This window comes from Macaca nemestrina, chromosome 14, assembly GCF_043159975.1.
Source record: "Macaca nemestrina isolate mMacNem1 chromosome 14, mMacNem.hap1, whole genome shotgun sequence".
In the NCBI taxonomy this organism is placed as follows: Eukaryota; Metazoa; Chordata; class Mammalia; order Primates; family Cercopithecidae; genus Macaca; species Macaca nemestrina.
The window spans coordinates 50,662,662-50,677,513 of record NC_092138.1 but is presented as its reverse complement, the minus strand read 5'-3'; the positions used below and the strand labels follow the sequence as shown (position 1 = coordinate 50,677,513).

The window sequence follows — 14,852 nt, the reverse complement described above, 5'->3', positions numbered from 1 at the left end:
TACGGAAAGCGAAGGTTTCTAGTCCAGCCTGTAAGGAAGTTGGAAGTCACTACTCCATCTTAACAACAACTAAAAAGCTAAACAAACTATAAAACCAACAACTGTTATGAGATCTGTAAAAGAAAATGAGGTCACAGAGCAAAGTGCTGCTCTCAAAGTTGGAGAGACAGACAGGCAGCTACAGAGACAATCACAGCTTACCAAAGTAGAAACCCACAGACAGAAACCACCATAGTAACCAGTGCTGGGGCAGAAAAACCTGAATGATAGTTGATGAATGGCTAGAGGCTAAGAATGGACAAGATTGAGAATTTAAAACTCTAGGTGGACCCAGTCATAGGGAGGGTTTTAGCTCCAGAAGCTCTATGAGTTTTAGCTCTATGAGTTTTAGCTCCAGAAGCTCAATCAGTTCTCATAGTGAATATCAGAAAAAAAACTCACCTTGTGATCACAGCAGGGGGAGGGGAAAAACATTTTGAAATATAACAGCATTCTATTTTTAACAAGGTCTGCCACCAGAAAAAAGAAACTATACAACAGAGCCTAACCTAATAGTTTTATCAGCACCTAACCAGCCTGGAGGAAAGAAATACCCATCTCCAAGATCCTGTAGCCTTCTAAGTGGGTGAAGGGAAATAGACAACTCTAGCCCATTCCAGCCATCCTATCCCACTTAAGGAAGTGAAAAAGAGAAAAAAATCCAAATCCTGGGAAACACTTGTGAAAGTTCTAGGCTCACTATGAGATTGAGACCTAATTATAGGGTTATGGAATGACTCTACTCCTCGACCACCTTACCGCTACATTACTAAAGACCTATTTACTTTATTTCCTTTTACCTAATATGTATGTCTGGTTATCAAGAGACAACTACAAGGAAGACTAAAAGGTAAAATACATAGTTTAAAGAGACAAGCAACTATCAGAACCAAGTAAGGATATGGCAGGGATGCTGGAATTAATTAACAGACTCTGAATTAAAAATAACCGTGATTAATGTGGTAAAGGCCATAACAGATAATAGAGACAATATGCAAGAACAAATGAACAATGTAAGCAGAAAGATAGAAAAATCAAAGATTCCCCTGCAAAAAATAAATGCTAGAGATGAAAAGCATGGTAACAGAAATGAAGAATGCTTTTAATGCGCTTATTAACAGACTGGACACAACTGAGGAGAGAATCTCTGATATTGAGGATATCTCAATGGAAACCTCTAAAACTAAAAAGTGAAGAGGAAAAAGAATGAAGCAAAGAAAACAGAATATCTAAGAACTGTGGAACAACTACAAAAGTTATAACATACACATAATAGGAATTCCAGACAAATAAGGGAGAAAAAAATTGAAGAAATATTTGAAATCATCTTGAGATTTTCCCAAATTAATGTCAGACATCAAAGCTCAGTTATAGGAGGCTCAGACAACACCAAGTAGGATAAATGCCAAAAACCTATAGGTATGTGGATATTGCATTTAAACTACATAAAAGCAATGATTTTTTTAAATTCTGAAAAAAGCCAGAAGGAAACATACCTTACCTATAGAGAAGCAAAGATAAGTTTTATATCCACCTTTCTACCAGAAAACATGCAAGCAAGAAGAGAAGAGAGTGAAATAAAGTGCTGAGAGAGCAAAACGACCAACCTAGGATTCTGTACCCCAGAAAATGATCCTTCAAAAATAAAGAAGAAATAAAGCCTTGCTCAGACAAGCAAAAATTGAGAAAATTTATTACCCGTACATTTCCCTTGCAGGAAATGTTTAAAGTTTTTTTAGGTAGTAAGCACATTATAGAGATCAGAAGCTCAGATCTAGATAAAGAAAGGAAGGCATCAGAGGAGGGATAAGTGAACATGAAATAAAAGCTTTTATTTTCCTATTCTTAATTAATCTAACAGATAACAGCTTGTTAAAAAATAATAATAGTAGTCATGTATATGATCACATATGCTTATGTATAAGTGAAATGAATGATAGCAATGATACAAGGAATGAGAGGCAAAATTAGGATTATTTGTTATTATAAAGTATTTACACCACCTGTGAAGTGGTATAGTGTTGTTTGCAAGTAGACATAGATTAGTTGTAAATATATATTGCATACTGTATGGCAACCACTTAAAAAGTAAAAAGAGAAACATAACTGACATGCTAACAAAAGATAAAAAAATCATACAAAATGTTCAATTGAAACCAAAGGGACAAAAAGAGAATACAAAAGCAGAACAAAGAAAATGAGCAACAAACAAAAAAAGTAACAAATATAGAAGATATTAATCAAAATATATCAATAATCATTTTGGAAGCAAATTAAGATTGTCAAAGTAGATAAAAAACTGAGACCCAACTACATGTTGTCTACAAGAAATCTACTTTAATGTAAAGACACATACAGATAAAATGTAAATGGACAGAAAAAGACACTATGCTAATATTAATCAAAAGAAAGCAGGAGGACCTATATTAATTTATGACAGAGAAGACTTGACAACAAGGAAAGCTGTCAAAAATAAAGAGGGACATTACATACTAAATGGATCAATTCTCCAAGAAGACATAACAATCCTTAGAGTGTATGCTCCTATTAATGAAGCATCAAAAGATATAAGGCAAAACCTGATAGAATTCCAAGAAGAAATAGATTAATCCACTCATATAGCTGGAGACTTCAGGAGACTTCAACACTTCTCTATCAGAAATGGACAGATCCAACAAGCAGAAAACCAGTAAGGACATAGTTGAACGCAAAAACACCATCAATCAACTGGATATAATTGACATCTACAGGCTATTTCATGCAATGACAGCAGAACACACATTCTTCTCAAGCTCACATGTAACATTCACCAATATTGACCACATTCTGAACCATAAAACACACCTTAACAAATTTAAAAGAACCATAACACACACCTTAACAAATTTAACAAATTTAGAAATTAACATGAGCAGTGAAAGATGGGATATCACTACAGACTCTCTGGAGACTGAAAGAATAATAAGGAAAGAATATATATAACTCTATGCCCACAAATTTGATAATCTAGATGTAATGGGCCAATTCCCTGAAAGACACGATCTGCTAAAACTCACATGAAAAACAGATATATTATTTGAATAGGCCTGTATCTATTAAAGAAGTTGAATTGACAATTAATAACCTTCCAACACAGAAAGCACCAGTCCTAGATGTGTTCACTGGTGAACTGTATCAAACATTTAAGGAGGATATCACGCCAATTCCAAACAGTCTCTTTCAGAAGGCAGAAGCAGAGAAAACACTTCCTAACTCATTATATGAGGTCAGCATTACCCTAAAACTAAAACCAGACAAATGTATTAACAAGAATAGAAAATCTCACAGCAATATCTCTCACGAACATAAATGTAAAAGGCCTCAACAAAATATATGCAAATTAAATCTAACAATGTAAAAAAGAATTATACACCACAACCAAATGGATTTGAGGTACACAAGACTAAATCAATATTAGAAAATCAATTAATGTTTATTCCAGCATATCAACAGGGTAAAGAAGAAAAATCACATAATCGTATCAATACATGCAGAAAAAGCATTTGACAAAATCCAACAGTTTTTCATGATAAAAACTCTCAGTAAACTAGAAATAAAGAACTTCCTCAACTTGATAAGAATATCTACAAAACACCCACAGCCAACATCACAATTTTGAGAAACTACAAGCATTCCCACTAAGATCAGGAGTAAGACAAGGATGTCCTCTCTCACCATTCTTTTTCAACATCATACCTGGAAATCCTTTCTACTGATATAAGACAAAGAGAAAGTAAAATGTATGCTGAAGAGAAGAAAGAAACAAAATTGTCTTTGCTTGCAGATGACATGAGTATCTATATAGAAAATCTGAAAAAGTTGACAAAAAACTCCTGGAACCCATAAGCACTTATAGCAAAATTGCAAGACACAAGGTTACAATACAAAAATCAATTGCTTTCCTATATGACAGCAATGAAAAAATAGAAGTTGAAATTAAAAACACAATAGCATTTGCATTAACACCTACAGAAATAAAATACTTAGGTGTAAACCTACATACACACACACATACACACACACACACACACACACACACACACACACAGAGACATATAAATGTGTGAGTATATATAATACCTATAGGAGAAAATTACAAAATTCTAATGAAAGAAATCAATAATGAATGAAATAAATAGAGAAATATTCCAGGTTCATGGATTGGAAAGCTCAATATTGTCAGGCTGTCAGTTCTTCCTAACTTCAATTCTCAAAATCTCAACACAGTCCCACTCAAAATCTCACCAAGTTACTTCCTGGATAACAAACTGATTCAAACGTTCATATGAAGGGACAAAGGACAAAGAAGAGCCAACACAATATTGAAGAAGAACAAAGTTGGAGGACTGACATACCTAACTCCAAGACTTACTACAGAGCTACAGTAATCAAGAAAGCATGGTATGAACCAATGACTAGAGAAATAGATCTAAGAAACAGAATAGAAAGTCTAGAAACAGATGTATTTAAATATAGTCCGTTAATATTTGAGAATAAGTCAGAGTAAAGCAATGGAGAAAGGATAATCTTCTCAACAAATGATACTTAAACAACCAGATATCTTGAGGCAAGAAAAAAAAAAAAAAGAATCTAGACCCTGACTTTACACTCTTCATAAATATTAACTCGAAATAGATTATAGATATCAATGTAAAGCACAGTACTGTGAAGTTACTAGAAGATAACACAGGATAATATCTATAATGTTAGGCTTGATGACAGCTTTTCAGAAACAATATCAAAGGCACTATGTGTTAAATAAACAATGGATATGCTGGACTTCATTAAAATAAAAATCTTCTGATCTACAAAAGGCACTGTCAAGAGAATAGATAAGCCATAGTCTGTAAGAAAATATTTGCAAAAGACAGATCTGATAAAGGACTATTATCCAAAATATACAAAAAAATCTTAACACATATCAGGGATATGCTAATGAAAAAACAATGAAATGTCACTACACACCAATTAGAATGGCCAAAATCCAGACCACAACACCAACTGCTGACAAGGCTTTGGAGCAACAGGAAGGAGATGCAAAATGGTATAGCCACTTTGGAAGATGCTTTGGCCATTTTTTACAAAACCAATACAGTCCAGCAAGTGTGCTCCTTGGCATTTACCCAAGAGTTGAAAATCATCTCCACACAAAATTCTGCACAAAGATGTTTAAAGTAGTTTTATACATATTGGCTAAAACTTGGAAGCAACCAAGATATCCTTCTGTAGGTAAGTGGACAAATCAACTGTAGTATATCTAGACCATGGATTTTTATTCAATACTAAAAAGAAGTCAGCTATCAAGCAATGAAAATACATGAAGAAAACAAATGCCTAATACTAAGTGAAATCAGCCAGTCTGGAAGATCTGCATACCGTATGATTCCAACTACTTGACATTATGGAAAAGGCAAAACTATAGAGACAGTAAAAAGATCAGTGGTCACCTGGAGTTAAGGAGAAGGAAGGGATGAATAGGAGATTACAGAAGGGTTTTAGAAAGTAAAACTACTGTGTATAATACTAAAATGATTATATGATTATATGCATGCCACCATGCATTTGTTCAAACCCACAGAATGTTTAACACCAAGAATAAACCCTAATATAAACTATAGGCTTTGGGTAATGTGTCAATGTAGGTTCATCATTTGTAACAAATATACCACTCTGGTGGGGGATAATGGGAAGATGAGTGGTAGGCATGAGGGCAGAATGAGCAGGGAGTTACATGAGAACGCTCCATACACTGCTCTCAATTTTGCTGTGAACCTAAAACCGCTCTAAAATACAAAGTATATTTTTAGAAATGAGGACAGAGCACTTCTAAATTCAAAATAAAGTTCTTTTAGCCATTGATTCACTTGCTCACTCACTCTCATGTAGTTGTAGCCATTGTGAAGGGTATAGAATATCCTGTAAGGACATGGATTCTTTAGGGGCTGTTATTAATAGAAATGAATAACAAAACACACAGTATATAAGGGCTTATTTACATGCCAGTAAGATCCTATTTCTTAGTAAGACCACCACAATCATTAGATTTACCACTAATAGTAGCATTTCTGGAAAAAGAAAACTATCCCACTACATGTACATAGGAAGTACAGGAACACCTCAGACAGGTTTGGTCCCAGACAAATGCATTAAAGCTAATAATCCAATAAAGAGAGTCATACAATATTTTTGTTTCCTAGTGGATATAAAAGTTATGCTTACACTATACTATATTATGTAATAGCATTACATCTTTAAAAAAAATGTACATATCTTAGTTTTAAAATAATTTGTTACTGCTGGGCATGGTGGCATGTACCTGTAGTCCTAGCTACTCAAGAGACTGAGATGGAAGGAACCCTTGGGCCCAGGAGTTGGAAGCTGTAGTGTTCTGTAACTGCACCTGTGGATAGTCACCGCACTCCAGCCTGGGCAACATAGTGAGGTCCCATCATTAAAAAAAATTTTTTTAAATATTCGACTGATAAAAAATGTAAATAATTATATAAATCTTTGACAAGTCCTAATCTTTTTGTGGGTGGAAGGTCTTGCCTGGATGTTGATGGCTGCTGACTGATTAGGGTGGCTGATGAATGTTAGGGTGGCTGAGTCAATTTCTTTTTCTTTTCTTTTTTTTTTTTTTTTTTTTTTTTGAGACAGAGTCTCGCTGTGTCGCCCAGGGTGGAGTGCAGTGGCCGGATCTCAGCTCACTGCAAGCTCCGCCTCCCGGGTTTTTACGCCATTCTCCTGCCTCAGCCTCCCGAGTAGCCGGGACTACAGGCGCCCACCACCTCGCCCGGCTAGTTTTTTGTATTTTTTAGTAGAGACGGGGTTTCACCGTGTTAGCCAGGATGGTCTCGAACTCCTGACCTCGTGATCCGCCCGTCTCGGCCTCCCAAAGTGCTGGGATTACAGGCTTGAGCCACCGCGCCCGGCCAGGCTGAGTCAATTTCTTAAGATAACAATGAAGTTTACTCCATTGCTTAATGTTTCCTTTCACAAAAGATTTCTCTGAAGCATGCAATGCTGTTTGATAGCTTCATCCATAGAACTTCTCTCTAAAGTGGAATCAATCCTCTCAAACCCTGATACTGCATTATCAGCTAAGTTTATGTAATATTGTAAATCCTGTGTTGTCAATTCAACAATGTTCACAGCATCTTCACCAGGAGTAGATTCCATCTCAAGAAACCACTCTGTTCATCCATAAGAAGCAACTCCTCATGATTGTAGCAGTTCAGTCACATCCTCAGGCTCTACTTCTAATTCTACTTCTCTTGGTACCCTTCCCACATCTGCAGTGACTTCCTCCACTGAAATCTTGAACTCCTCAAAGTCATCCAAGAGGGCTGGAATCAATTTCTTCTAAATACTGGTTAACATTGATATCTTGACCTCTTCATATAAATCATGGATGTTCTTAATGACATCTACACAGTGAATCCTTTCCAAAAGGTTTTCAATTTATTTTTCCCAGATCCAACAGAGGAATCACTATCTATGCCAGCTATAGCCTTACAAAATGTATTTCTTAAATAAGACTTGAAAGTCAGAAATACTCCTTGATCCATGGGCTGCGGAAGGGATGTTGTGTTGGCAGTCATAACAACAACATCCATCACCTTGTACACCTCCATCAGACCTATTGGGTGACTAGGTGCATTGTCAATTAGCAGTAATACTTTGAAAGGAATCTTTTTTTTTTCTAAGCAGTAGTTCTCAATGGTGGGATTAAAATATTCAGTAAACCATGTATAAACAGATATGCTGTCATCCAGGCCTTGTCCCATCTCTAGCACACAGATATAAGAGATTCAGTGTAATTCTTTAGAGCACGAGGATTTTCAGAATTCTAAGTAAAGTTGAACTGGCTTCAACTTAAGTCATCAGCTGAATTAGACCCTAACAAGACAGCCAGCCTTTCCTTTGAAGCCAGGCACTGACTTCCCTTCAGTTATAAAGTTCCTACAAGGCATCTTCTTGCAATAGATAGCTCTTCCATCTGCATTGAAAATGTGTTGGTTAGTGTAGCCATCTTCATCAATGATCTTAGCTAGATCTTCTGGATAACTTGCTGCAGCTTCTACGTCAGCACTTGCTGCTTCACCTTGCCCTTTTGTGTTAGGAAAATCGCTTCTTTCCTTACACCACATGAACCCCAACCTCTGCTACCTTCAAACTTTTCTTCTGCAGTTTCCTCACCTCTCTTAGCCTTCACAGAATTAAAGAGTGTTCCAGTCTTCCTCTAGATTAGGCTTTGGCTTAAGGGAATGTTATGGCTGGTTTGTTCTCTTATCCAGACCACTAAAATTTTCTCTAAATCAGCAATAAGGCTGTTTTGCTTTCTTATCACTCATGTTAGCACTTTTAATTTCCCTCAAGAACTTTTTATTTGCATTTAAAATTGGCTATTTGGTGCAAGAAGTCTAGCTTTCAGCCTGTCTCAGCTTTCAATATGCCTTCCTCACTAATCTTAATCATTTCTAGCTTTTGATTTCAAGTGACAGATACGTAACTCTTCCTTTCATTTGAACAATTAGAGGCCATTTTAAGAGTTATTAATTGGCCTAATTTCGATATTGTTGTGTGTCAGGGAATAGGGAGGCCCAATTGGGGGGACATCTGGTTGGTGAAGAAATAAAAAAGCACACAACATTTATTAAGTTCATTGTGCTATGTGGGCATGGTTTGTTATACCTCAAAACAATTACAATCATAACTTCAAAGATCATTAATCATAGATCATCACAACAGATACGATAATAAAAAAAATATTTCACATAGAAAAAATCAATTTGATGATTATAAACTAGCAATAAGCAGTAAATTAAAATAAAAAGTCTAATTTGAATAGCATCAAAATACTTAGGTATATGTAATACTTACAAAATATGTCCAAGATTTATAATACAAAAAAAACCATAAATAGACAATTATACCTTGTTCATGGGTCTAGATACTCTATTACCAAGATGTAAGTCCTTTCCCAAGTTGACCTACAAATTCAATGCATTTACCATCGAAATCAGCAAACTTTTTTGTGGTTTCTTAAAACTGGTTTAAAATTTATATAGAAAAGCAAGAGACCTAGCATAGTCAGAACTTTTTTTGAAAGATGAAACAAAGTTGGAAGACTCATACTACTTGATTTCAAGACATTATAAAGTGAAAGTTATTCAGGTATGTCATTGTTGTGAAAGCACAAACCTACAGATGTCAGTGGAACAAAACTGAATACAAAAATAGACCCACACATATATGAGCAAATGATTTTTGCAGAAGTGCCTAGGTAATTCAGTGAATAAAAGATGGTATTTTCAACAAATAACTCATACATTATACAAAAATTAACTCAAATGGACCTAAGCTAAAAAGTAAACCTTAAAATGTGAAACTTCTGTAAGAAAACACAGAAGGAGATCTATTAGCTGAAAGATGGATAAATTAAATGTGGTATATCCATGCAGAGACGCATTATTCTCACACAAAAAAGAATGAAGTACTAATACGTGCTACAACATGGAAAAACCCTGAAAACATTATACAAAGTGAAAGAAGCCAGACATTAAAAACCATGTATTGTATGATTATACTTATATGAAATGTCCAGAATAGGCAAATCTGTAGAGGCAGAAAGTAGATCAGTGGCTGGTGAAAGCTAAAGACAAGGGAAAATGAGGAGTGACTACTAATGGGTACACAGTTTCTTTTCTGGGTAATGAAATTGTTCTAAAATTGTTTGTGGGAATGGTTATACAACTCTGTGGATACACTGAAAACCACTGAGTTGCACACTTTAAATAAGTAAATTTTATGGTTTATGTGTTACACCTTATAGCAGTCCAATTTCACGCTGCTGATAAAGACATATCCAAGGCTGGGTAATTTACACAAGAAACAGGTTTAATAAGCTTACAGTTCTGTACAGCTGCAGAGGCTTCAAAATCATGGCAGAAAGCAAGGAGGAGCAAGTCACGTCTTACATAGATGGCAGTAGGGAAACAGAGAGCTTTTGCAGGGAAACTCACATTTTTAAAATCATCAGATCTCATGAGACTCATTCACTATCACGAGAACAGTGCAGGAAAGACCCGTCCCCATAGTTCAATCACCTCTCACTGGGTTCCTCCCACAGCATGTAGGTGTTACAATTCAAGATGAGGTTTGGAGGGGGACATAGCCAAACCATATCATAGCTCAATTTCTAAAAAGAATTTAAAAGAATAAAAATAAAACACAGGAAAAAAGAAAGTGAAAAATTTTTGTAATCTCAGATTAAACAAAAAGCAAGAACCATTTTGTAAAATTTGGTAAGTTGAAATTCTTCAAAATGAAAAGTCCACTCTTCAAAATACATTATAAAACAATAAAAACTGGGTGCAGTGGCTCATGCCTGTAATCCCTGCACTTTGGGAGGCCAAGGCAGGTGGATCATGAAGTCAGGAGTCTGAGACCAGGCGGACCAACATGGTGAAATCCCATCTCTACTAAAAATACAAAAATCAGCCGGGTGTGGTGGCGCACACCTGTAATCCCAGCTACTCAGGAGACTGAGGTGGGAGAATCACTTGAGCCCGGGAGGCGGAGGTTGCAGTGAGCCGAGACTGCACCACTGCACTCCAGCCTGGGCAACACAGTGAGACTCCATCTCAAAAAAAAAAAAAAAAAAAAAAAAAAAAAAAAAAAAAAAAAAGAAAAGAAAGAAAAAAGAAAATGAAAAGACATGTAACAGACTAAGTAAAAACAAAATTAATATCCGGAATATATAAAGAACACTCTTTTGAAAACAAAAGCCCCAATTTTAAAAATGGGCAAAAGATCAGAGCAAACATTTCAGGAAGAAAAGAGATACAAAATAAACACATGAAAAGATGCTTCAACATCATTAGTCATTAAGGAAACACAAATTAAAACCACAAAGGGAAACTAATACTACTCATCTACAAGAATGGCTAAATTTTTTTAATTGACTATATCAAGCACTGACAAGAAGGCAGAGCAACTGAAACTCTCATACCTTGCAGATGGGCATGCAAAATGAGATAGCCACTAGGAAAACAGTTTGATAGTTTCCTACAAAGTTATATATGAATTTACCACATGACGTTGCAATCTCACTCCTAGGTATTTGTTTACTGAAAAAAAAACAGAAAAATGAATGTTCACACATAGATCTGTATGAGAATGTTTATAGAAACTTTAGTCTTAATCATTGAAAACCGAGAAAAAACCCAAAGGTCCAACTGGTGAATTAATAAACAAACTGCAATTCTCAAGAAATACTTGGAAATATAGCTGGGCATGGTGGCTTACGCCTGTAATCCCAGCACTTTGGGAGGCCGAGGCAGGTGGATCACCTGAGGTCAGAACTTTGAGATCAGCCCGGCCAACATGGTGAAACTCCATCTCTACTTAAAATACAAAAATTAGCTGGATGTGGTGGCGCATGCCTGTAATCCCAGCTACTTGGGAGGCTAAGGCAGGAGATTCCCTTGAACCCAGGAGGCAGAGGTTGCACTGAGCTGAGATTGTGCCACTGCATTCCAGCCTGGAGAGCAGAGCGAGATTCCGTCTCAAAAAGAAAAAAAAAGAGGAAAGAAAGAAGAAATATTTGGAAATAAAAAAGACTCAGGATAAAGTAAAGGGAGGACCAAAAGCAGAATTTGAAGAAATTTCATCTGGAAAAATACCAAATTGATTGCAACAAAAGAAAGAGGAGATGCAAGGAGATGATTTAAGAGAGATTTGAGTAATCTTGGAAAGATCCAAATGTATTTTTAGAATGTTCTCTGATTAACCTGGGAGAGAAGAAGGACCATGGAGCCTCATTGTCTGGGTTCAATTTCCAGGCTCCTCTACTTGCTAGCTCTGTGACCTTGACACATAACAGCACCTACCTCACAGTGTTGAAAGTACCTAAATCGATTATTAGCTGTGATTATTGCAATCATTTTTATTAACAAGCTCTGAAAGTTCATATGATTTCTTATCATATAGTTTGAGAAACTTCATGGGTCCCCCAGCCTTTATGTTTTAAGCAAATGAACTAGATATACTAAGCAGAATATGGAATCCAGTCTAAAATCCGACTATAGATTTGGCAGAATTCTGTCCAATATGCCTAATTGATCCCTAAAACAATGATGTTATTTTCTTTTCCCTTTGAAATTTTCTAGACTCTCTGCAGCACAAGCAATAAGTGTCTTAACCCAAAGATTTTCTGTGCTTACATCTTGGACACATCTTATAACTTCTGATGCCACTGCCAAAAGTTATCAGATGTCTTCTGCTGTCCCTGCATTAATGCTTTTTCTTGTTTCTGTTCTGATGGTGACTTTTTACTATAAATCAGCTGTTAACTAAGACTTTAGACTTCAGTTTTCCTTCAAACGTCTAAGTGCACGCTTAAAATACAAAAAAGTACCAAGTTTCTCCCTTCTCTATGCCAACTAATGAGATGCCAGGGACAAACGAACATAGAAATCACCTATGTCTGAAATTAAACCTTCCTAGAGAAACGTTGCTCTTCCCAGATCCTTCTTCTCTTTGTAGTTGAATGAAAACACTACATTAGGCAAAAAAAAAAAAAAAAAAAAAAAAGCTTCTGAAACAAGTATTTACACAATTTTAATTCTAACTAAATATGTGAAAGGAAAATGGATGGCAAAGGATAAAGATGGGTCTTTAAAAACCCTCTAAATTTTGCTATGCTATTAAACTGGTGGCAAATGGTGTGATACAGAATAAAAGTGAATCAAATTAATTACAACCAAATGTATAAGATTTTATAGGAAGATATTTTAGAAATGCTAATTATTTTTACATCAAGTTCATTAAATCTTTCCAATTCATATACTTTTGCTTATAACTGATATATAACCTACTATGTCTGAACTATATAAATCTCTTTGCTGTGATATTTTGTTTTGTTATTCATTCATACATCTTAATTTGTATACATCATAATGAGTGTGATAAAATATTTAAAAACAATAAAAATGCATTTCCCAAGGGCTTTCCAGCTTCCCTCTTCCCCCAGTTTTGCCATAATCTGCAATAATCAGATTTCATATAAATCATCTAATAGAATCACATAACTTTATTTTTAAAAGGTAGCTGAAAGGAAAAGTAAAATAAACAGCAAAACCAAGGGTTATTTTTCTAAAATGCTTTTATTTACTTTTAATTCCAAACTCTCACAAAATATAAACACTGGTCCCCTACATAATTGCAAAGGATTAGAATTAAGATATAGGCAGTAGTATTTCTTTAAAAAATAAATTGTTATTTATTCTGAATAATGACAGTTAAGTATTGATGAAGTAAAGCAAATTCCTAGACATCACTCCCTAATAATTACGCTGGGCAGTGGGGCAAAACATGCCAATTTCTTTCAGAAATACATCAAAATATTTGAGTATTCAGTTGGGTCAGCTATTTTGGTAGTCTTTCAAAGCAACTTACATTAATTATGATCAAAACAATTATTTCTAAACAAACATCCAACTTCTTAAACATATCATGAAGGGAGAAAACACTAAAACATAAAGAAGAGGACATGGGAACCTACCTCATGCACAAGAGCAAGTGAAGTCTGCTTGAAACTTCGCCCTCTACTGGCCATCAGTCTATTCAATGGTTTTCCATCTTTACTCTGATACATGGAAACATCGTAGCAAAATAACATACCACCTTTAAAAAAAAGTTATAAAGACTTTTTTGTTTTTTTAGACAGAGTCTCACTCTGTTGCCTAGGCTGGAGTGCACTGGTGCAATCTCAGCTCACTGCAACCTCCACCTCCTGGGTTCTGCCTCAGCCTCTTGAGTAGCTAGGACTACAAGCGCGTGCCACCATGTCTGGCTAATTTTTGTAAGTTCAGTGGAGACGGGGTTTCACCATATTGGCCAGGCTGATCTCTAACTCCTGACCTCATGATCCGCCTGCCTCGTCCTCCCAAAGTGCTGGGATTACAGGCGTGAGCCACCGCGCCCAGCTTATAAAGACATTTCTTATGGAAAAACTTTACTAATTAGATTCTAAGAAACTGATAATCAATCTGGATAGAGATATTTATAAATAAAAGCTAATTTGTTAAGCAAATTATGATTTCTGACCATTTATGTATAAGGAATTAAAAAACACAAGAGATTTTAAAAAGCTAGTATTTAAAATATTATTGGGACAGGTGCGGTGGCTCACACATGTAATTCCAGCACTTTGGGAGGCCAAGGCAGGCAGATAGATCACTTGAGGTCAGGAGTTTGAGACCAGCCTGGTCAACGTGATGAAACCCCATCTCTACTAAAAATGCAAAAATTAGCCAAGCATGGTGGCGAACACCTGAAATTCCAGCTACTCAGGAGGCTGAAGCAGGAGAATCGCTCGAACTAGGAGGTGGAGGTTGCAGTGAACTGAGATTGTGCCACTGTACTCCAGCCTGGGCAACCAAGAGAAACTCTGTCTCAAAAATATTAACGTAACATAATATAATATAATATTATTACTTATTGACTCATAGCTTTTTAGTTAAGATCACATATGAAATATTTATAATTTACTTATGAATAAATAAGCATAAGTATAAATAAATGAACAAATTTGCAATTCTTGACTTAGTTTGTGAATTGTTAGTTCTAGAGAGTCTATTAAGTTTTTTCAAAATTTCAACTAAGGATAAATACTTGCACATATTAATCTTCATGAACACATGATAACATGGGTCCCTTTAGTTTATACTCACAAATGGACAAGCTTTCCCTCATTCCTGTATTCACAT

At 35.6% G+C, this 14,852-nt stretch overlaps 1 protein-coding gene across 5 annotated transcripts in view; it reads right to left on the bottom strand.

Annotated features, from left to right (window-relative positions):
- Positions 1 to 14,852, bottom strand: part of LOC105465882 (focadhesin) — a 316,678-nt gene that overhangs the window by 98,052 nt on the left and 203,774 nt on the right. For all 5 annotated transcript variants that reach the window (XM_071077854.1, XM_011714536.3, XM_071077856.1 and 2 more), the window contains exon 21: positions 13,646 to 13,767. In XM_071077854.1, coding sequence (XP_070933955.1) covers positions 13,646 to 13,767 — 122 coding nt within the window. The remainder of the gene's footprint in view (positions 1 to 13,645; positions 13,768 to 14,852) is intronic.